The 23,754-nt window shown below is 34.4% G+C and overlaps 1 protein-coding gene across 1 annotated transcript in view; it reads left to right on the plus strand.

Moving 5' to 3' along the window:
* The window catches only part of AGPS (alkylglycerone phosphate synthase), a 125,490-nt gene extending 104,206 nt beyond the window's left edge, over positions 1–21,284 (plus strand). Inside the window, exons 19-20 of the mRNA XM_079132209.1 lie at positions 1,396–1,453; positions 17,420–21,284. Of these exons, the coding sequence (XP_078988335.1) occupies positions 1,396–1,453; positions 17,420–17,541 (180 nt within the window). The 3' untranslated portion in view covers positions 17,542–21,284. The remainder of the gene's footprint in view (positions 1–1,395; positions 1,454–17,419) is intronic.
* The last annotated feature ends 2,470 nt before the right edge of the window (positions 21,285–23,754 follow it).

Here is a 23,754-nt window from a genome sequence, read left to right on the forward strand (position 1 = left end):
CCATCTTCCTTTTATTTTTTTAACAGCTTTTTTGAAGTATAATTGAAATGAGAGTAAACTATATATTTTAAAGTATACAACCTCATGTTTTGACATAAGTATATAGTACTGTCACCCTAATCAAAATGCTGAATATATTTGTCAGCCCTCAAAAGTTTGAGTGTATTATACCCTTAGCCTTTCAGTGCTTTGGTGGTGGTTCACTGACTACCAAAGGTTTTCTTCCCCTGCGGTACCACAGAGTGAAGTTATTTCCTTTTCCTAGTTTCAACTGTCATTTACGAAGTGCTGCTGATCTCAAGGAATTACTGTATTATTAAGTAATTTGTTAGAAATGATAAATTCTAAGAGCAGGACTAGCATAGTTATGATTCTTTTGGAGAACCCTGAATTCTAAGTAATGAGCTTCTTACAGATTACATTGCAATGGGATGTGGTTCATTTGTCCCACCTAAACTGTCTTCCACCCTGGCCTGCCTCCTCATGGTTTATGTGCACTTGAGAAATTCTTAGACATTCAAGGCACTGTAGATATTTTGCCTCATGGCTATTACATACTCATGAATCATTAAGAATCAAAGATAGTTCCATTTTCTGTTACCCTTTTTCATTCTGCACTTCAGTCTGTATTTTGTTATAAGTTTTTATCTTTTTAAACTGAGGGCTTCATAAGGAACTTAACCAGTGCCTAATGTGTCAGGAGGGTTAAAACAAAGGAAAAAAGCAAGGTTTTTCCTCCCACACTTACATACCCATGGAACTGATAGGTAATTTGTCTCATGTCATTGACCTAAGTGTTTTCTATAAGGATTTTTATGGTTGATCCCTGATAGCTTTATAGGTGATTTTTTTTCCTTTGATGCTCATTGTGTGATATTAGATAAGTAATTTAACCTAGTTAAGCCAAATTTTTATATCTGTGAAGTGAGATAATTGTAATCATTCTGTAAGGCTTTAGTGAAAATAAATGAGATACTGCCCCCAAATTGCTTGGTACCTTTCTAGACATACAATAGTAGTCAGTTGATGTTAGTTACTACTGCTTGTTGGCATAAGATATTTACTCAAAGTAGAACCTGACTCTGCATTTACAACTCTCTACCTGATAACAAGCAGTTAGTACTGCCAAGTTGCTTATTTTGCCTCCTCCTGCCCCCAGAATCCCAAAGTAATCTTTGTAGATAATATGACTGTTCACTAGGAAACAAATTATAAAACTAGGCTGCAAACTTTAATTGCTTTTTAAATGAAATTAACCTAAGAGGGAGGAAAATTAGGTTTCTAATTTATATTTAACACAAGAAGTATGTATCTCCTTTGGGAGTTGGATTTTACTCTTTAACTCGAAAGTGAAATCTAAGTAGCAGTGATTTGTTGTGTTGTTTCCAAATACAGGCAGCTGCTAGAGAAGAGATCCTTGCAAATGGAGGGAGCCTGTCACATCACCATGGAGGTATTCTTTTTTGGGAGCAAAATTTCTAGTATTCCTACTTTTAAAAATACTTGGTCCAGTAAAATTCTGGGGATATCATGATGTGAATAATTTGAAAAGTCTTGAGATTTCTTAGATGCTTTTATGTCTTAAGATGTCTGTGGCTGAAGTAGGTAGTTAGGTTGTGATAATAACCAACAGAAGCTTGATTTGACATGACTGCCTATGTCTGGAACTGAGCCAGCATTTTGGTTTCTCAGGTCTCATGTTACCAGAGAGTAGCCCAGCTTGCCTGGGAGATAATTGGTCATTACACCAAAAATGTTTAAAGGAAGGAAAATAACAATAATAATACCCTTCATAAATGATTTTCAGCCACTGTTGGAATATAGGTGAACATCACTTGTATATATAGGGAAGAGCTATTTGTTCTACATACACAAACCAGCAAATTAATCTAGAAAGGATATGAAAAAAATTTTCAATATTTTAATGCTGCTTTATTATTATTACTTAGTAGTCATTTTGATAAGTATCAAATTGTGTCATAGAATTTATTGTATCACCAATAAATATGATTGTGATACATCTACCTTCATAAGCTTTGAAAATAGTATGAAGCAGTCTTGTAAAAAGTTAAACAATGGCCATTCTGTCATTAAATATTAATTTTTGAGATCATTTACCAGTTCTGTAGCAGAAATTTGTTCTTTTATTTTATTTAAATTTTATTTTTACAGATTGCATTTTGATTCATTGTACACAGATGGGGAGAAATTTGTTCTTAATGTATATCCCTGTATATAATTTAATGCTTAGAAAAATAGAAATGTATAGATTTTTAAATTTTAAATAAATTTTAACAAAATCCTGAAGACAAATGATCACCCAGTTTAAAATTCAACTCCTACATCTGCCTTGGGTTCTCCATATCCTCCTTCTCCTATTTATTTTCATTCATAGCACTTACTATCTAATATGCTATTGTGTTTTTGCTTTTTAAAATTATCTTTATCTGCATACTGAAATGTTGGGGTCCCTAAGGACATGGATTTTTGATTTTTGTGTTGGTATATACGAGCACCTTGATTGCTCAGCCCACTCAGCCTCTACATGTGTAGAATGAACGAAAGAATTTTGGTGGCAAAAGGAATCAACTGTAAAAGGCCTATGTTCATATAGCATTCTTGCAGCCAGGCCTGGAGAAGATTGCTAATGTAGATGAATGAATCAGAAAGAGTTCCTAGGCCTATTATATCATTTTAGTCTTTTGCTGTTACCTCACTTTTTTCTTAATCCCCACAAATGAAATTTTAACTTAGTTGTCTGTTAAGTATTAAAGTGAATGAAATTGCACTTCCCCTTTCCCTTCTCATTATGCCTTCTTTGATGGAGATTCTAATGAATGTTAGAATGACAAAAATGAAAGGAGGAAAATGCATATTAGGTGTCTCTCAAGTAGAATTAAAATCTTCTGATTATCAGTATAAACCTAACTAGAGAATATCATGCTAAGTGAAATAAACCAGTCCCAAAAAACCAAAGGCTGAATGTTCTCTATGATATGTGGATGCTTACCCATAACAAGAGAGGGTAGGGAGGGTAGGTAGAAGTTCATTGGATTAGACAAAGTAAAAAGAAGGGAAGGGAGAGAAGATGGGATTAGGAAAGACAGTACAATGAATTGGACATAACTTTCCTATGCTCATGTATGAATACACAACCAGTGTAGCTCCACATCATGTACAACCACAAGAATGGGATCCTAATTAGAACAGGTTATACTCTCCAAGTATGTATAATGTGTCAAAATATGTCCTATTGTCATGTATATCTAAAAACAACAAATTTAAAAAAGTATAAACCTAATCTTGAAAATTTAAAGGAAAGATATTTCAAAAAGAAATTTTAGGTTTTTTTTTTTTTAACTCCTTTTAAGTGTTCAGAAGACCATATAAATTATTTTAGTCTTTTTTATTCTATTTCAGGATGACACTATATTAATATGTAAAGAACTTTTAGAAACAGATAATATCATGGAGTATTCATATTTTATTCAATCTGAATTGATTGCATGGGTGGAGGAGGCAGAATAATTTAGACATATTACTTATTTGATGAAAAATTTAAATGTCCTTTCAGAAACCGACAATTTTGCCTTTTGGTACATGTCAGCAACCAATAGTACACCTTTGTCATGTTACCAGAGAGTAGCCCAGCTTACCTGGAAGTGTAGGCTCCATATTTATAATAGTAAATGTAAGAGAGAGATGACTCTGTAAGAAGGTGAGAATAGCTGAATTGTGTATAGGGGAAACGGAAACGTCATTTAGATAACTGGTTATTAGATGAGCTCTTTACTTAATTGAAGGATAATATTCTTAACTCACTTAAGCTTTTACTCAAGTAGTAAAATTTACTTAAAACTTGTATTTGATTTATGAAACCTGTGGAAATATATTAATATTTAATATATTAACATATTAACAGACATCAAGTTAATAAGAAATCAGTTAATAAGAAAATAATAGTTGGAAAATGTAAACCTTAATTTGCAGCATCATGACTATTCAGTCCTTGGTCCCAAAGCAAATAGTGTAAATAGCTCCTGTGGAGTTGTTGTTGTTGTTGTTGTTGTTTTCCCCCCACCTCTGTTTTGGGGATTGAACCCTGTGATATTTGTACCTTTGGTTTTAGCCAAAAGGGCAAAAAGCAATGCTGTGATATTGATCTGCTAAGAATGGAATGATAACACCCTTCCCTGAAGGTCCATGTAGTCCAGTGGAGTAAAATGTTAGTGTTTCAAAAGATGTTACCACTTTAAGACACCTTTTCTTTAAAAAGCACTCAAAAGGTGACTTTAATAAGCATGTAAATGCTGTAGGTCCTGCAACAGTGAAGCGAAGGGAGAGAATAAAAGAAAATGATTAACATTTATAAAGCTGTGAAAGTTTATTGGGGTCTCTGTGTGACTTAGTCTCCTTTTATCCTGCTCCCAATGCTGTGGAATAGGCATTATTCCTATCTTTCAAATGTTGTCTTAATGTTGTAGTACTGGCCCCCAAATAAGCAATTGTTAGTACCAGGATTTGAATTTGAATTCAGGTTCTCCTGCTTCAAAATCCCTGTCCTCTTATTTAAAAGTAAAAAATATCTGAAATGGTTACAATCTAAAAAGATTGAAATCGACAACCTTTGAAAAGATTAGTTTTAGAAATATATGCATGTTACTCTTTAAAAAAAAATAAAACCTACTTTTCTTTCATTTTGACATTAATTACCTACCCTCCTTAAGATGAAACAGATGAGCAGAAATGATTCAGAATATTAATTTCCTATTAATAGATATTTTCATTGTTTTCTCAGTTCTTGCCGATAAGTTAGTTTCACTTTCTAGTTGTCTTTATACTTCCTGACAGTATGTATCTAACATGTAAGCATCTAACATGTAACATGTAACATGTAAGCAATATCAGGTAATTGAACAAATATAGGTCAGATCATGTTATAACAAAACTATGTATCAGTTTCTATGTTTAGAGGCCTTTATTTTATTTTATTTTATTTTTTTTTTTATTTTATTGTAAACAAATGGGATACATGTTGCCTCTCTGTTTGTACATGGCGCAAAGGCATACCATTTGTGTAATCATAAATCCACATACAGTAATGTTGTTTGATTCATTCTGTTATTTTTTCCCCTCCCACCCCTCTTTACCCTCTATACAGTACCTTCTTCCTCCATACTTGCCCCCCTCCCTAACCATAACTCTAACCCTAACACTAACCCTTCCCTCCCCCCCCATTATGTGTCATCCTCCACTTATTAGCGATATCATTCGTCCCTGTCTTTTTGAGATTGGCTTATCTCACTTAGCATGATATTCTCCAATTTCATCCATTTGCCTGCAAATGCCATAATTTTGTCATTCTTTATGGCTGAGTAATATTCCATTGTGTATATATACCACAGTTTCTTTATCCACTCGTCAATTGAAGGGCATCTAGGTTGGTTCCATAGTCTGGCTATTGTGAATTGAGCAGCTATGAACATTGATGTGGCTGTATCTCTGTAGTATGGCTGATTTTAGATCCTTTGGGTATAGGCCAAGGAGTGGGATAGCTGGGTCAAATGGAGGGTCCCATTCCAAGTTTCTAAGGAATCTCCACACTGCTTTCCAGAGTGGCTGCACTAATTTGCAGCCCCACCAGCAATGTATGAGTGTACCTTTCTCCCCACATCCTCGCCAACACCTGTTGCTTGTATTTTGATAATCGCCATTCTAATTGGGGTGAGATGGAATCTTAGGTGGTTTTGATTGCATTTCTCTTATTACTAAGATGTTGAAATACTTTTTATATGTTTATTGATTGCTTGTACATCTTCTTCTGTGAAGTGTCTGTTCATTTCCTTAGCCCATTTGTCGATTGGATTATTTGTATTCTTGGTGTAGAGTTTTTTGAGTTCTTTATAGATTCTGGGATTAGTGCTCTATCGGAAGTATGATTGCAAAGATATTCTCCCACTCTGTAGGCCTTTCTTCACATTACTGATAGTTTCCTTTGCTGAGAGAAAGCTTTTTAGTTTTGAATCTATCCCAGTTCTTGATTCTTGCTTTTATTCTTGTGCTATGGGAGTCCTGTTGAGGAAGTCTGGTCCTAGGCCGACAGTGTGAAGATCGGGACCTACTTTTTCTTCTATAATCTGCAGAGTCGTTTAGAGGCCTTTATTGTTTGTAAGGATTCCAATTTTACTGCAATAATTTTATTTTTAGAAATTATTGACTTTAAGTTGAATTGACCTTGGTTTGAATACATGTTAACTTATTGAGAGGTTCTGCCACACTTAAATATAAATTTTAATTTATATCCTATTTATCTCATTTTTATTTTCTGTATGGTCAAAATATGACTGCATGGAAACAAATTCCAGACAACGTGGATTTCTCTAATTCTATGAAATTCTCTAATTTTCTCTAAATTCTAATGAAAGCCTGAATACCAAATATACTTCACATGTGCTGAGACAGTGAAGATGCTTTCCCTTTTCTAAACTGTTAAATATTAGAGTGTTCCAGGGCTCAGCCCTCAGTCTTCATTCCTTTGTGTTCACTCCCTCTATGACTGTCTGTCTCAGTCCCACAGTTTAAAAGACCATCTATAAGCCAGGCATGGTGGGCACTAAGCCCAGCAGCTTGTGAGGCTAAGGCAGGAGGATCTCGAGTTCAAAATCAGCCTCAGCAAAAGTGAGGTGCTAAGCAACTTAGTGAGACCCTCTCTTTAAATAAAATACAAAATAGGGCTAGGGATGTGGCTCAGTGGTTGAGTGCCCTTGAGTTCAATCCCCAGTACCCCTCCACCCGCCAAAAAAAGAGACTGTCTTTAAGCTGATGACTCCAGGTATCTGAAAATACTGCTTCCTTTTTTCCACTCTTTTTTCTTCTGGACTACTGCAGTGGCCTCCTAACTGATCTGTCTGCTTCCACTCTGTTGCCCTATTCTCATTTCTCTTAACTGCCACAGCAGTTTTGTAAAAATCCATGGTTTCTCCTCATATTGAGAATAAAACCCAAGCTCCTTAGCAGGATATGTTTTCGTTTCTGATTATTTTTTTTCCTCTAGAAGCATTGACCTTTTTGGTGTTCTCAAAAATACCAATAACCTTTTTTTCCCTTTTCAAGACCTGTGATATTTGTACCTTCAGTTTCTAATGTTCTTTCTTTTGTTCTTCTCTTAGACATGTATATCTCTCCTTCATCACTTAGGTCTCCAGTAGAAATGTCACCTTCTTAGAGGTATCTTCCTTGGCCTCTTCTGTAGTTTCTGTATTCCCCATTTGAATTCAGTTCAGTGATATTACTGACTTTTTCTTGTTCATCACTATGTTCCTCAGTCCCTCGAACAGTGACTGACTGCTTTACTTAAATGTGCAATGGATATTCATGAAAATGTTAAGTGAGTGGACAGGTGCATGCCCAACTGCTCACAAAATTTAGAGCAGTTTCACAAATTCTCACACAACTCTAAATGTTTCATATTAGAATGGCAGTAGTCCCATTGCTAATTTAGCTTTAAACATTTAATAAACAGTCCCTGTTTGAATGTAGGAACATATTTAATCATAGGAAGGCAGTTTATTTTATAATATTTCCAGGAAAATATATTACCAGTCATTTGTTCAGTGGATAACTAGACCAGTGGAGAGTAATGTGCATTTCTGTACAGTTCCATACCTGCAGTCATTTTAGTGTTCTTCCATAGGTACCTTATGTATATGAGGTTCCTGTTAACACTTTTTAAAAAACAAGTATAAATTTGAGGGGCTGATAATGGAAAATATTGGATTTGGAATGAGGTCTGTATTGTACTCCTGGCTCAGCACTTAAGTAGATGTGTAGCCTTAAGGAAATAATTTCTCTGAACTGCAATTGGCCCCACCTACAGTACAAGAATAATAGTACCTACCTCATAGATTAATTGGAAGACCTAACTGTAATAATGTATGTGAAGTTCTAAAATGCCTTGCATGTAGTAGGTGCTTAAAAAATTGTATTTTTTTTTCTAACAGTAATAGAAATACCAGGTGGATCTCTGTTTGTAGTCTTAATCTCTCATCGTACCATTGAAGAAAAGGGTTACAGTTTACCTAGAAATAACCCCACGTATTCAAAGGATATGATTAAATGTTGCACTTAATACTTTGTCATCTATAACCTGCAGCTGATTTCACTTTATAGGAAAGTCTCTTAAAATATGTATGGCAAGAAAAAAAAATTTCTTTCCGTACTATTTGCTATGAAATTTGTTGGAGAAAAATGTCTATTTTCATAATAGCTTCTTGGCTTTAAATTATGATTCATAAATTTCAAATTTCAGTTACTATTCATTATAGTTCATGAAGAAACCTTTTCAATATAAATTTTAAATAGTTTGTTTAATTGTCCTGCTAAACTTAATCAATACTGGAGATTTTGAGGTATCACTTATTTTTATGTTTCAATAGGTTTTCCTTGATTTGCAACCCTGACTGAAAACTGACCTCAGAGTAGCATCTTTATTTACTGACCTTCAGGCAGTGTCATGATGCTCTCAGTACCATTTTTGAGTTCCATATGAGAGGAGCTGGGGGTTGGGAGAATATTGATGCAATTTCTCATAGTGGGTTTGGCCTGTAATTGTGATTAATAACAGTTGCTTTCACTATCTGGAAACAGACAGGCTGGTTTGTCTGCCTACAATCATGCTGTGATAAATGGAGCTATTTTAACTCTGGTTTTGTGTATCAAAGAAAACAGATGTAGTCTGGAACTGGAGGCTATAGGAAATATAAAGTCTGCTTAACTTAATCTTCATAATGCTTGTTTTTGTAACTGACGAGCTGGGCAGTTTAACCAGCAGAGTTTATGTCAGCTACATATTTAATTTCAATTTATGACTTAAGTTTTTAATTTGTTCATTTGCTAAAATTTATACCTAAGACTTTGTCAGAAAGTAAAAACCTTGATTAAGTAAAATAATCCTAGTTTAAATATTGGCATCTTTATCAAAATTATTTTCTATTATATGCACAGGGCAGCTACTCTTAGCTCTTTCTGTGATCTTAACAAAATCTAATAGTATCAGAAACTTTTCAGGTAAAAGACTACTCAAAAGATCAGCTTTGGGATCATTTGTTTAAAAACTCTGTAGTGTGAAATTAAAAGTATATAGGTTGGAAAGGAAGAAATAAAACTGCCCTTATTTGTAAATTACACGATTGTCATGGAAAATCCCAAGGAATTTACACAGGGCAAAACTGCAGAATAGTAGGTCACACACAAAATTAATTATATTTCTACACATCAATAATACATATATTATGTACAACTATAACATACCAATAAAAAAATGGGGGAAATAATAAATATAGAGCCCCAAATTTAAAACACAATGCCACTTGTAGTTCCTCAAAAAATGGAGGCATAAATCTAATAAACCATGTACATACTTAAGCATAAATCTAACAAAGTAGAAAAAGAATCTGTGTGCTGAAGATTATAGAATGTTGAAGAAAGAAACCAAGGAAGACCTAAATAAATGAAGGAACTTACAGTGTTCATGGGTTGGTGGAAGATTTAACATAGTAAAAATGTCAGTTCTCTCCAAATTTGATATATCCTATCAAAATTGCAGCAAGGATATTTTGTGGGTATAGAAAAGATTATTCTAAACTAGAAGTGGCAGGGCAAAGGAACTAGATAACTAAAACAGTTTTGAAAAGAGAAGAATAAAATGATGGCAATCAATCTACCTGATTTCTTTCTTTGCTTTTTGTTAACTTGGGGTTGAACTTAGGGGTGCTTTACCACTGAGGATTACCCCAACCCTCAACCCTTTTATTTTTTTATTTTGTGACAGGGTCTTGATAAATTGCCTAGGGTCTCACTAAGTTGCTGAGGCTGGCCCTGAACTTGTCAGTCCTCCTGCCTCAGCCTACTGAGTTGCTGGGATTACAGACATGCACCACTGTGCCCAGCAAGCTACCAGATTTTGAGTCTTATTTTATATCTACAGTAATCTATGTTGTTTTGAAGGAAAGACACATAGATCAGTGGAACAGAATTGAGAACCCAGAAGAAGACCCACACAAATATATCTAACTAATTTTTGACAAAATGCAAAAGCATTTCAATGGAGGAAGCAACATCCTCTTCCAAGAACTGGTGCTGAAACAATTGCAGATCTGTAGGCAAAAACAACACAAAACAAATGAACAGACAAGACATTGACCCAACCTCACATCTATACAAAAATAAACTCAAAATGGGTAATGAACTTAAATGCAAAATATAAAATGTAGAAGAAAAGCATAGTAGAAAATTTGGATTCAAGAGGTTGGCAAGTAGTTCTTATTTTTAGACTGGACATATAACCAACAGTATAACCCATAAAAGGAAAATTAGTAAACTGGATTTCATCAAAATTAAGAATTTTTACTCTGGGAAAGACTCCATTAGGAGAAGGAAAAGAGATTAGAGTGGCAGAAAATATGTGCAAACCACATATCCAAAAAAAGACATCTATAATAAGTACCCTGAAAACTTAACAGCAAAAAGGCAATAGAAAATACCCAGTTAGAAAATGGGTAAAAAGCAGAAAGGAGCATTTCACTGAGAAGGATAATCAGATGGCAGATAACCACAAGGAAAGATGTTCAACAGCAGCTGTATTCATAATACAGATGTCCTTATCTGGTGAATGGCCTAAACATACTGCAGTACATCCATACCATAGAATACTACTTAGCAAGAAAAAGGAATGAGCTATTGATGCTTATCACAAGTTTGGCTGAATCTCCATGAAATTATGCTGAACATAAAACACTACCCCCCAAAACATTACATACTGTATGATTCTATAACTTTTCTGAAATGACAGAATTATAAAAACCCAGCGAACTGATTAATGGCTTCTAGGAGTCAGGACTAGGGAGGAGGGTGATTATAATCAGACAACACAGAGATTCCTTTTGGGTGATGTAACCTGTTGTATGTCTTGTCTATCAGTGTCAATATCCTGTTCTTTTGATAGCCTGCAGATGAATGTAGCCTTTCCAACATTGAGTCTTTATCAGATTACTGTAAGAAAGCAGAAATTTTATTTTACTCTTCAAATTAATTTTTCCAGTTTCTTCTTTGTGGTTGGTCTTTTCTCATAGACCTTAGAAGTTGATTATATTATTTTTCCACTGAAGCAATATTGTAAATAGTTATCCTAAGAACAGACTAAAAACCAGTTTAACCCATAATTTAGCAGAACATTACCATACTTCAGCTATATTCATAAGCAGATTTGGGAGCTGACATAGAAAATCTATAGCAAGAATGTATTAATTCTAGTCCTTTCCCACCCATGTAGCTTCAGATGCTCAGTTCAAGAGAAGGGCCAGGGACAACATTGTGTTTACTTTCTTCTACATGCTATATTTATAGTTCTTCCAGCCTCAACAGTATCATTAGGAGAAGATAGGGGGCTTGGATAATACTACTGCTCTTTAGACCTCGGAAGAGAATTTTTTCTTCCCAAGAGTTTTATGTGTGGGACAGAAAATTATGTTTGTTAGTCTATGTACTGCATTATTATATTGTTACAGAATACTTAACTCTTCTTGGTGAGTTTCATGTAATTAGCAAACAGTCCTAATAGATATCCTTTAATAGAAAGGTGACTTTAGGTTAAATTTATTTCTTATGTTGTCTGTAACTGTGCTGGCTAATACAGAAACCCCTATTGTACGTGTAGTAATTTACATTTAAATTCTGCAATTAAAATTAAAATTTTAATTTCATGTTCTTAGTTACACTAGGCACATTTCAAGTACTTTATAGCCAAATGCAACTAGTGGCCCCCATGTTAAACAATGCAGATACAGAACATTTTCTTTATCATAGAGTGTTCTTTTGGACAGTGCTATGAAGCTTTATATTTTCACCCATTGGTTAGAAAAATGGCTCCCAAAAATATGGAATTTTTTTCTGTAGACATTAGATTCAAGTAGCATTTGTCATTAATGGTTGATATTCTAACAGTTTAACTATAAGCACGGGGAAGCGTATAGACACCAGGATTTCTCAGTCGTGGTACTGTTTACATTTTTGGCCAGGTAATTGCTTATTGTGGGGACTGTCCCATGCATTTTAGACATTTAACAGCATCTGTGGCTTCCACCCAGTAGATCTCAGTTATGACAATCAGAAATGTCTCTAGACATTGCTTGAATGTATCCTGGGGACCAAAATCACATCATTTGAGAACCACTGATATAATTAAGAATCTTAGAGATTGTGAAGGAAATGAGAATTTGAGATTTCATGATGTACCTTCTTTTGTGTTTGCTACTACAGAATAGTTCTGAATATGTCCAAGAAATAATGTCAAAATATTGGAAATGCAAGACAGATACAATCAAAGGAAGTTGAGGTTGAGGAAATTCATGTTTGCTTTCCCTGGATACTAGAATTCCTACGCCGTATCTCAAATGGCTTAGAAATAACTGTAGTTCCGTACTTTTTAAAATTTCAACTAACATTTATTGAATTCTTACTGCATGATGTGTACTCTTATGCAGCAGGACTACAAAGGAATAAAACATGGCCTTAGTCTTCAAGGAGCACATGTTTTTTGCCCTTTTTTATTCTTATCTGTCTCATATTATGACCTGTTCACTAGCTTTGGTCTCTATTGTACAGATAATGATTGCTACTCTGATTTAAATTTTAAGTGTGTCAAGTCATCATTTGTAAGCATACAGTAGAATTAGGACTTGATGGTGATTCTGAGGACAGGCTGAATCCAGCTCGTGTGATCTGTTATCATCCTAATAATTGAAACTTTTTTTTTCAGTTTCATAATCTCTAGTAAAGACTTATTCAAGGGTCTCTAAGCACTTACAGCTGTTGCATAAACTGCACAGAAGAAATCTAAGCATTTAGAAAACTGACATTTGTAGTATTGACAATGAGAGAAAAATCTTATATAACACCTGGATTTTAGCTGCTTTTAGTAAAGTTCCTAATATTCATGAACTTGTCCTCATGATATCAGAAGTTTAACTTAGTAGAAAATAAGTCAGATGACTTAAAAGAAATCATTGACCTTTAGTATCTACTAAGCATTAAATTTATTTTTATTTGAGTAGTCATAGTCCCATATCATATTCTGTTAAAGGGTAGATGTTATCATCCCTCTGTTAGAGATCTGTTGGCTAACATTCAGTATATACCTCCACTGAAACCACCTAACCAAACAGAAATGTGCTTTGTGTTTATAGACATACAAATGATGCACCACCTCTTTTTTTCAGGCCAAAACCCCATCTGAAGAAATATCACAGTGAAATGCTCTCAAAGAGTAGAAATGCTATTGTTTTTCTTTTCTTTTCCCATTAGTGCCTAACAATTCCAGGATGCCAGAACCTCATCTGACAAGAGACTGTATGTCCTTGCAGCACTAATTCATTACATGATCCTTCAGTAGTTTGGTCTGATTGATTAAATCTAGAAATAAAAAGTCATTGCTCAGAATATTCCCATAAGCAGCTAATTCTAGATTTTCTTTTTAAAATCTGACCTGTAGATTAATGCTAAATAGGCACCTAGCATGCTGAAACTGTTTTCAAATTACAGGATTTTTGTTCCAATTTTTGCCTGGGATTGAACCCAGGGCATTTAGCAAGTGCTTTGCCACTGAGCTATACATCCAGTCCTCTAAATGTAGTTGTTATAATAATGGTTAGTTGCTTTTGGCTGTGGCTAAATTCTACTTCTGTGTTTTACTTTTAGTAAGCTTCTATCTGTATGGCTCATTTCATAATTCATTCTTTTTAATAAATCTATAAAAGTCTTTTGACTTTATAACCAACACTTAGAATTTAAAATGTTAAAATATATCTTATCTAGGTAGAGACCTTTGTAACCAGCAGACCCCAGATTTGTCCTTTTTATAATTGATAGTTTTTGGTAAGTTTTTTGTCCCTTAAACCACACAGAGTGAATGTGAATATGAGTTGTCCCATGAGTGTAGCCCCAGGGGAATAGGCTGGCCCCCATGTCCACATTTTCCATATACAAAATCATTTCACTCCCTACCCCTCACATCTGTTCATTCTTTTATACTGTTGATCATACCACAAAATACATTGTTCCTAGATCTGTTAGCATCCAAAGGGGATAGGAGACTATCCCTGAAAGCTTCCATTTTCTCTGTTCCAAAAGTAAATTTTTAAAAATGTACTGTATATTATAGAAGAACACATTAAAAAATATTCCTCTATTTATTATTTGAAATCAAATTCTAAAAAGGTGAACCCCATTTTTAGTTTAATGAGAATCCCCCAACACCATTAGTTTTCATAACATTCAATTTTGGGCCCACCTATTTTGTACCTTGTGAAATACTTTTCAAGACTTTTAAATATTTGGTTTATATACCAAAATAATAATGATGTGTGGGGAATATGGGGTCTCTATCTTATTTTTGAAGATGGTGGACCTGGCATTTGTAGCTCAATTATTGTTACCTCTCAGATTAGGTCTATGCTTCTAGAGAATCAGAAGTAAAAGGAAGGTCGTTGGGTCAGTAGTTATGAATATCCCACATCAAATGATCCAGGCCTAGAAAGAAGAATGTGCTTTATGTGGTCTGAATGTGCATGTGCCTTTTCAAGGTATAATAATACCAAGTGTTGAAGTATTCTTAGACCACCTGTTATTGGCTGTTTTTCCAGTTTTTATTCATGCATTCTTCCTTCCTCCAGTGCGGCACACTATGTAAAAGAGAATCATTTCTTCCCTTTCAGAAAATGAACTGTGCAAATGTTTAAACAAGTACTTTGTAAGTGTATACACCTGTGTTACTTATGCATATTGCATATGTAGTACATATGTCTGCAGTACAGTATAGCTGGCTAATTTCTGAATATCTCACAGTGCAAGTTAAGGATTGTACAAAGAGCATTGTTGTCTAGCTGTGAAACAAAAATTTTCTACTTCCAAGTGTCTTCCTTCTCTGGGATTAGGCCTGTGGGGTTGGTTGTTGTATTAATCTGAGGTAGTCACAGAAAGTTCTCCAGAAGCCCCAAACTGTTTTCCAGTAATTGCCTTGTAAGGCACATTGTTTTTACTTAAACTGTGTTTTCTTTTTGTACAATGTAGTTGACTTAATTTGTTGAGCAAAACCAAAGATTTCTAATCCTTTTAATTGCATAAACCCTGACTTCTAAACCCATTTCAGTTTCTGTTATAAGTACCAAAAGAAGCTCATAGACCTCTACCACCAAGGGGTTAAATTCTTCCATTAAATATGTTTATGAGAGTCCACAGCTATGTTGGCTATACTGTCTTTCTCTCTTTTTTTTTTTTAACTTTCTAGTTCACTAATCAAATGTATGTTAGATTGATTATTGTAAAAGTATAAACCATAGAAAATTTGACAAGATAGATGTGTAAATTATCCTTCTGACAGAACTAATGATGCACTCCAAGCACCTTCTGTTTTCCAGCGCTTGGTGAGCAACTTCATTAAATATGCAATGGCTGTTGGGTGGCTTCTCAGACGATGGTTCAGTTCCTTGTGGAATTGCATTATTACTAGAGGTGTAAAACCAGGCAGACAAGCTAGCTGTTGGGCATCCTGCTGAGCTTCTAATGTGCTCCATCTTGTTGGAGCAGTTGTTTGCAGTCTTTTCAGCACAATTACATCTATAACCACAGGACACATTCAGTGAAACTATATTACAGATAACAGTAGAGACTGGCATTGACTGCTCTTACCCCTCTTGAGCTGCTTCAGTGTAGCCAGCTTATAAAAGTAACCCAGAAATGTAATATCACCTCCAACACTCAGAGTAGTTGCTTTTTTTTTTTTTTAATCTCACAGAGCAAATCTGGAAATAACGGATTTTTATCTTCTTAAATACTTGAAATCATAGATTATCAGAATTGAATAGAGTATAGATTCTAATCCATTTGCAGATGAGAAAACTAAGGCTAAAGACTACTTAGGAGTTGTACCTTAAGTAAAAGGTCATGGCAGAAAAATCTTTTAAGTGGCAGAGATGGTGTGAGTAGTAATTTGTACTTTTTGCCTCTGGATTTAGATCTATTTTAAACCAAAGGTTTTATTTTGAATTTTGGGGTTTTTTTTCCCCCTGCTGAACCTCATTTCCCCCTTTCTTAACACTAGTAATACTTTCTTATTTCCAAAAGCCAGGGAGAAATCATGCTATTTATTATTTTGATGACAATTTGATGGCTTCCTGGAGAACTGGACACAGAAGATGGTTTGAGTCGAACTGAGATGGTATTTAAGGTTTCCAAAAGGCAGATGCTATGATGTATTGCTGCAGCCTGATAAATGGGAGTGCGTTTTAGAGTGACAGGCTGAATAGTTTAATGAGAGAAGGTTTCTCATTTCGGTTGGTCAACAAATCACTGTTGATGACTTTGGATCGTAATGAACATTTGTGGAAAATGACCATTTGAGTTCATTTATTACAGTAATGCTTGTGTTTGAGAAATACTAACTGCAAATAATCATAACCATAAATTAAAACACTTATTTTGCCACACATAAGTCAGCATATTGCTTTGCTTTTCAGAGCCAAATTAAGTTGACAATTTAGAATTCTTTTATATATCCTTTCTTACAAAAGTTATACTTAGTAAAGTTATGTTTTTCATTTAATGCCTTTTAAAATATAACTTATGCTGTTACTCCATTCTCTAAATTAGTAAGACTTAGACACAAAGAAGGGGAACATGATAAAGTTTGTAAAAGCTAAAGATTAAGTTGAAGATGGATTAGGCATCTGATTCTTTTCAGTGCCAAAAATATTTCTAATTGAAAAAACAATAGGAAGAAAGTAACCATTATTTGGGAACATGCAAATTTATTTAAAAACATTTGACAAGAAAATATAAACAAAGTTTCACGGCTAGATTTTTTTTCCCCATAAGACTGTTAAAGATTCAGATTTTTTTGGAAAAGTCTTTGTACTCCTTAAAATATTTTAAGGATCTATACTGTTGTTTTTGGAAAGCATTGCCAACTAATTCATCTCAATGTGATGTTTTTCTTTAGTTAACTTTATTTTCTCTGAAACTTTGGTATGTTTTAGTAGTTAAGATGAGTTGGGTTCTTTTGAAAAGCATATTTTTCTCCTCTTTTGTATTTATAAAATGGCTGTAATCTCAGTCCAAGCTTCCTTCAATCTCCATTTCATAGTTTACAGAGAAAGGAGACACTGTGGAGCACAGACTTCCCCTGGGAATGCATTGAGCTTAATGAGCTTGATAGTCTGGTGGGCTCAATAAATCAAATAAAGCAAAACATTTCTCATTTTTGAATAAAAGCATTTATCAAACAGTGTTTGTTCACTCGTGGTCACAAGATTGATTGGTTCCCAGCATCATAGTGTATATTGAAGCATTTTTGATTTTGTTTTTCCAGTGGGCAAGTTGCGGAAGCAGTGGCTAAAGGAAAGTATCTCCGATGTCGGCTTTGGAATGCTGAAGTCTGTCAAGGAATATGTGGACCCCACTAACATCTTTGGAAATAGAAACCTTTTATAAATCCATTAGTATCATTATGGAAAATGTCACTTTTTTTTAAAAAAATTCTTCAACTATATGGTTATACCAGTAATCAAATATATTATGGACATTTTGGCTACATTTGTTTGTTGGTTTAACATAAGTATGCTTTCATTCTGTAGTTTTGTTTTGTTTCCACATCTATGGATTGACAGATGGTGTTCTTAAATCTCTCTCAGTGTAGGTATATCAGTTTACAGCCAATTGGTTATCATTTCAAATTTTAGTCAAGCACCACACGGCTACCAGATATTTCAAAGGAAGATGCTGCCAGCTGTTTTATATTAATGCTTCCTCTTGAGGAACAAAGGCAGCTTTTGGTATCATTTATTGTTCTTTGGCCTTTTGGAAGCAAATATTTAGGAAAAGAGTCCACTGAGGAGTGATAACAGTTTGTATGTTTACTACAGTTTGTATGTTTGCTAAGAGCTTATTCTACTGTGATAGGCCATTAAGGGAGGAAAGAATATAGGCAACCTGTAACCAGGAGGCCTTCAATTCCATAAGGTGCTTGGCCTACAGTTTTCTTTGAAATTAGTATACAGTTGTAATCATCAGTATATGAATTAATTTGTGAGGGGACACATTTTTTGTTCTTGATGTTTTTCTTTCTGCTGAGGTATAAGTTTGTATTCGCATCACATTCATAGTATGTTTTGTAAGAAAAGCTGACTTATCCCTCACTTATTCCTGTGAAGGACAGGTTTACTATGAAATGAATGCCTTTATCCAGCCTAGAGCCCCAGTGTTTCTCCTGTCCCATGCTTGTTGCTGAGCTACAGAAGCTGCAACAGGAACCGAAGGAAGGCTCTGGCCCTGATGTCTCCAGCTCAAGGAATTCTTTGGCTAAAGAAACAGTTGCGATTTAGCTATTCGATTTGAAAGCCTCAACAAGTTCAGTGACAAAAATCTTTAATTTTTTTTAATTAACCCAAATAGCATGGTAAATTTTCATGTGAAAATAAGTTTCAAATCAGTTCTTAATAATGGTTTAATGCCTTTTTTGAATTACTGGTTTAACCTAAATTTTAAAAAAAATGTATTAATGCATATACCATAATCAAAAGTTTGAAATATTCTATTTCTTAAGTAATAAAGAGAGCATTAATCACATTTAGCAAACATTTTTACATTTAAACCTGGCTTTTAAAATGAGTGAAATGATTACTTTAAATCACTGTCTGTCAAGGTTCATGTTTCACATTTTAAGATGGGTTCTTTTCTTACTGCAATACCTAACTTTTGATAATTTTTTAAAACTAATGTTTAATCGGATAAGTCAAAATGCACATAATCCTTTAAAAGGACACACTCTGTAGCAACAACTCCAAAACTATTTTTGGGCAGTTTAATATCTTTTTTATCTGAAGTAGCCTTAACCAGAAAAGTGAAAATTTAAAATTGACAAATGCATTTTTAAGACTTCAAAATAATTTTTAACTATTAAATTGGCCTCAAACTAATGAACTTAAAACTATAAACAAACCAAAATTAAGTACTAGTGTAACTACAAAAACTAAAACTGTATTTTTAGAAGCTGCCTTTCTTCATTGGTGATTTATTTTTAATTATAAAATTTCCAGCCGATGGATGCTTAAAACCCTTTATGATTTGAAATAGTTGAACACTTGATGAGGAAATTGCCTCTAGAATGATAACATTCTCAACTTTATAAAATGCATCTATTCATGAAGATGATTTCTCTAATTGGTAATCAAAATGTAAAATTTAGCAAGGTACTAATATCTCACCAAAAGTGTATACGTGTTTCTGAGCAATTTTAAAAAATAAAACAGATTGATAAGCAGATCCATTCCTTTGCATGTGATTGTTATAATATTCTTTCCCAGGGAGTTCAGGTTTCAACAGCCTCACAAATCTGTATTAGATATTAGGAATCTATAAAGGTAACACCTGGAATTGTTGTGTTCACTATTCTACATGAACCTTATGGAAATTAGTGATTTATGTCTTTGTTTTTCTTTTTCCATGTATGCAGGATTTCCCAACCTTAATTTTAAAATGGTGACTATATTTTGTAGTTGGAATCATTTCTACAGGGATCATTTTGAAACACAAGAATGTTCATCTGTACCTTTTCACTCTGATTCAGTATATCAGAAAGCCTTTCCCCAACTTTGACACACCCACATCTGGGAGGTGCCTGAGTACAGACTTAGTATCTGCGGAGGACTGAGTTCATGAATATGCACAAAAGCACTTAAACCACATCTTTTGTTCTTGAAGTATCTGAAAATGGCTTCATAAATAGTTAAAACCTGGAGAACATTGTGTATGTGAGGCTTCTTAACTCATTCTGAACAAGTTTATTTAAAATTCTGAAAACCCATACCCTATATGATTTTCTAACTGGGTAACACTGACTTTCTTAAGCTAGTCATGTTTGTTAATATTTTGCTTACATCTTGATGATATCTCACTTGGTTAGGTTTTCAATGGTAATGGGAACTTGCTGCTAGTGAGAAATGAAACTGAAAAGACCTAATATGAACAGGCATTACTGACCCCTAGAGAAACTGTTGCCTTAATGTTTGGTGCCATTTATAGTAGTGCAAAAGTGGAATTAGTCTTATGCTAAGTAATTTGAGCTTTTTTAGTTTGGTAAGAATTGTGGAAGTCACTTGTCAATTGTGCCCAGTATTTACCACAGAAAAGAGGATTATATTCTTCTGCTTCTGAGTAGTTGGGAGTTTTCTTCCTAAAAGTGCTTGCATATTATAGGACTATTACTCTAAAGTTATTTGTGAAGCTGGAAGCCATCTAGTTGGCATAACTGTGTTGATTTGGAAAACAAGCGCAATAAAGGATGAGCTGCCATCAGTGTGCATAATATACCAGATGCAGATGGTTGCAAGGAAACCTTTTTTTTTTTTTTTTTAAAGAATATCATTTTAGTAACTAAGTCCTAGCTTGCGTTTTTTAAAATGCCTTTCTGCATGTTGGCCCCAGAGATTTTCTCTTGTCATATTTTTTCAGAGCTACTTCTTAACTGCAGTCAAATCAGAGAAGCTCTGAAGTCCTAAGCCGAAGTGTGTTCCCTCAAGTCTTCAAATGGGCTGGGTTTGGTTGAGCTTCTATCCATATCAATATTAGAACACAGTTATTTAGTATGGATTGATTCACAAAGTGCATGTGATGGTGCTTGAGGCAGCCGAATGGAATGCTGTGGAAAGCATATCTACATTTTAAGAAACTGAGATTAAGAGTAAAAGACATTTTTAGTATTTTTTTGTTTGCCACTTAGCAACTTTGATTTTAATTAGGGCTTAGCTCTCATGGTAGGAAAAAAGCAGAAAGTATTACAAGTACCAGGTTAGGACTGAAGAATTCACTATTCCACCTTTGGCTTTGAGTTGTGGAAGCTTGGCTTTGCCCAAGGTTGCATGTTCCCAGATGAGCCATATGTCAGCATATTCATTTAATTCTTACTAATTTCACTTTACTGAAAAGGAAAGGAAAGGAAAAAAAAATGAACTTATACATTGATGCTGGAATCCAGAAAGTGTAAAAGGTTTACTGAAACTGTTGAAATATAGTGTCTGATATGAAGGATATAAGTTACTCAGCTTTCTGTTCCCTAAGCCAAATAGTGTTTGTCTTCAGTGTGAAATTTAACTGTAAAAACTGCTTGTATAATGTCAAGAGATTATAGAAACATTATTAATAAACTGGACTTGGGTCTAAGATTTTTTTTTCTCAAAGGGAGTGTGAAGGTGTTATTCTGTTTGCATATGGGTTTTTCTTTCCTCTTTATCATCTTAATATTTCCACTGATTCAAAAATTAATTTTTGTTATTTTATTGATGTAACCTAATAAGTACAGCCTATGACTAAATCTATTTGGATTACTAACAATATATCAATAGCTAGGTTGTATCAATCTCTAATTGTTTTAAAAATCAATGTTAAATTATTTCGTCTTTTGTAGTTATAAAGCATTCCCTTTAAAACCTTGGAAGAACCTCAAAGAATGTGCTCTCTCTTGCTTTTCTAACCACAGCAATTAATTCCTTGAGAAAGGAGAGTAAGGACCATGTATATCTATCACACTCAAGCCAAAGAACCATCACTGAATTTAGTTAACTTTAGGTCTGTGAAAAGATTTTTTTTTTTAGGTTCCTAAAGGATATTATTTTATATATTTTTTCACAAAGGAAAAATAATACATTAAGTATTGCTAGTAACATTTTTCAGTTATTTTGAATTTCCCATCTTGAGAGAGAGAGAGAGAAATCTGGTTTTCTTATCGATTTCTAAGTAACATGTATACATGTTTTTAAGGCACCTTATTGTTGGCAGTGTTTTTCATGACTGCTTTAAGCACCCCACACGAAATGTTTTAACTCTTAATTGGATATTCAAAAAGAACATGGCATGCTTATATTGGTATAGTTTCTATAAATAGTTATTGCTACTTAAATAGTACCCCCTTGTTCACAGTGCCTTTTTGGGATTTTTGTTCCCCCATGAAATAGCCATTTAAAATGAGTGGGAGAGGATAAGTCTTTTTAAAAACAGAGGTTATATATCAGTTCAAGGCTATTCCTCTTTAAGAACATGTCAGGAATTAAGTAGTTGTGTATAGAAACACTGATAATCCTTTCCACAATGTTGGTTTGGCTCATCTAGCATATTTATTTAATTGTATGGTGGACCAGTACCCTCACAATCATCTCATCACTAAACAGGAATTTTCATTCCTACTGTCCCAACCTGGTAGCCCTTAAGTGTGGCTATACACCCAGCCTTGAGACGCTCACTCTGTCCTTTTGGATGTCTGCTTACACAGCTCCCTGGGAGCAGAGCCCGCGGGTGGGGGGGCCTGTTCCTTATATTGTGTGTCAGTCCTTTTGTGTGATGGTGCCTTCAGAATAATAAATATTTCTGTTCCTGAACCGTGATAAATCTTATGAGAATTATGTATAGGTCATATTAATTTTTGTCCATTTTTGCTAAGCCTGTGAAATACTTTGGCTCTGATACAACTTGAATAAAATCTTATCCTGAGTCTTCCTCCAAGGCAGTACGTATTCCTGCCAGTACTGTAGTAATCTTTTGGGAATTATGTGTAGGTAAGCACTTGTATGTAAGCCATTTTACTGCTGTAACTAATGCATACAGTTCTTCTCTTTATATTTATAGTCTAAAAGTGAATATGTAGTGGGAAGGGAAATTCCTGAGAGATTCCAGTATAGCTTTGTCAATTCAAACTGAGCCATATTATTTTCCACAAGGGCTCAACACATAGTCTATATTCCGTGCTTTCAGTGTATGTTCAGATTCTCTTTATTGGTTTTCCTCCAGTGTACTGTTCTATAAGCAAATGCCCATGTGTGATTTTTTTTAAGATGTGCTGGGAACAAATAAAATAATATTAAAACAGCTTATTGTTACAGAAATTTTTGTTTACTTAATATTGATTTCATTTAACCTATATTCCTTTTACTTCTACCCACTAATACAGTGTCCTGTCTTCTGTAGTCATAAAGAATTGACCATTTGTTCTGTTGAAGAGCCCTTCGGGTGCACCGAGCACGCAGATCTCGTGGGCTTCCATATGTACTCCAGTCAGCATTTGCTCCTGTCATTTCTTAGACCCTTCACCAACCTAATTCTCTCCACATGTGCCCATTTGTTGTTTTTAAAGTGAGTTGGTAGCCTGAATATAGGTCTTCCAGAGGTGGACCAATGCTTCCCCTAATGTAGTCCCTAATAAATGCATTTTTGGTGGGCACTGCTAATGCACACCAAAATTTATCACAGTTATCTTTTCTGCATGTGACATTTTATTCACATCTCCCTGGAGATAATTTTTCTAAAGCTTCTCCCTTTATTTATCCCCTCTAAAATGTGTCTCTTAGTGGGGTTACTTCCAGATTTTCAAAATTTTAGGATTTTGATTCTTAGACCCAGAATATTTTCTGCCCCATCTACCTTTGTATCATTAGTAAAATTGAGACAAACACTGTATTCTCATGTAAATAGTGGTAGACAATAGGTACTTTATAAGGACTTGTTTGATGCACCATCCTGATCTTCTAGCCATTAAGGAGCATTTAGGTTCCACTTGACATACTGTTGTCCACCTCATTTTTAACATTTTGTCCACAAATAGTCTTTTATGTAACTGAGTCAGTATCTGTTAACTAGGACAAACATTAATATAAACAA

The sequence above is a fragment of the Sciurus vulgaris genome (assembly GCF_902686455.1).
Source record: "Sciurus vulgaris genome assembly, chromosome: 3".
NCBI lineage: Eukaryota > Metazoa > Chordata > Mammalia > Rodentia > Sciuridae > Sciurus > Sciurus vulgaris.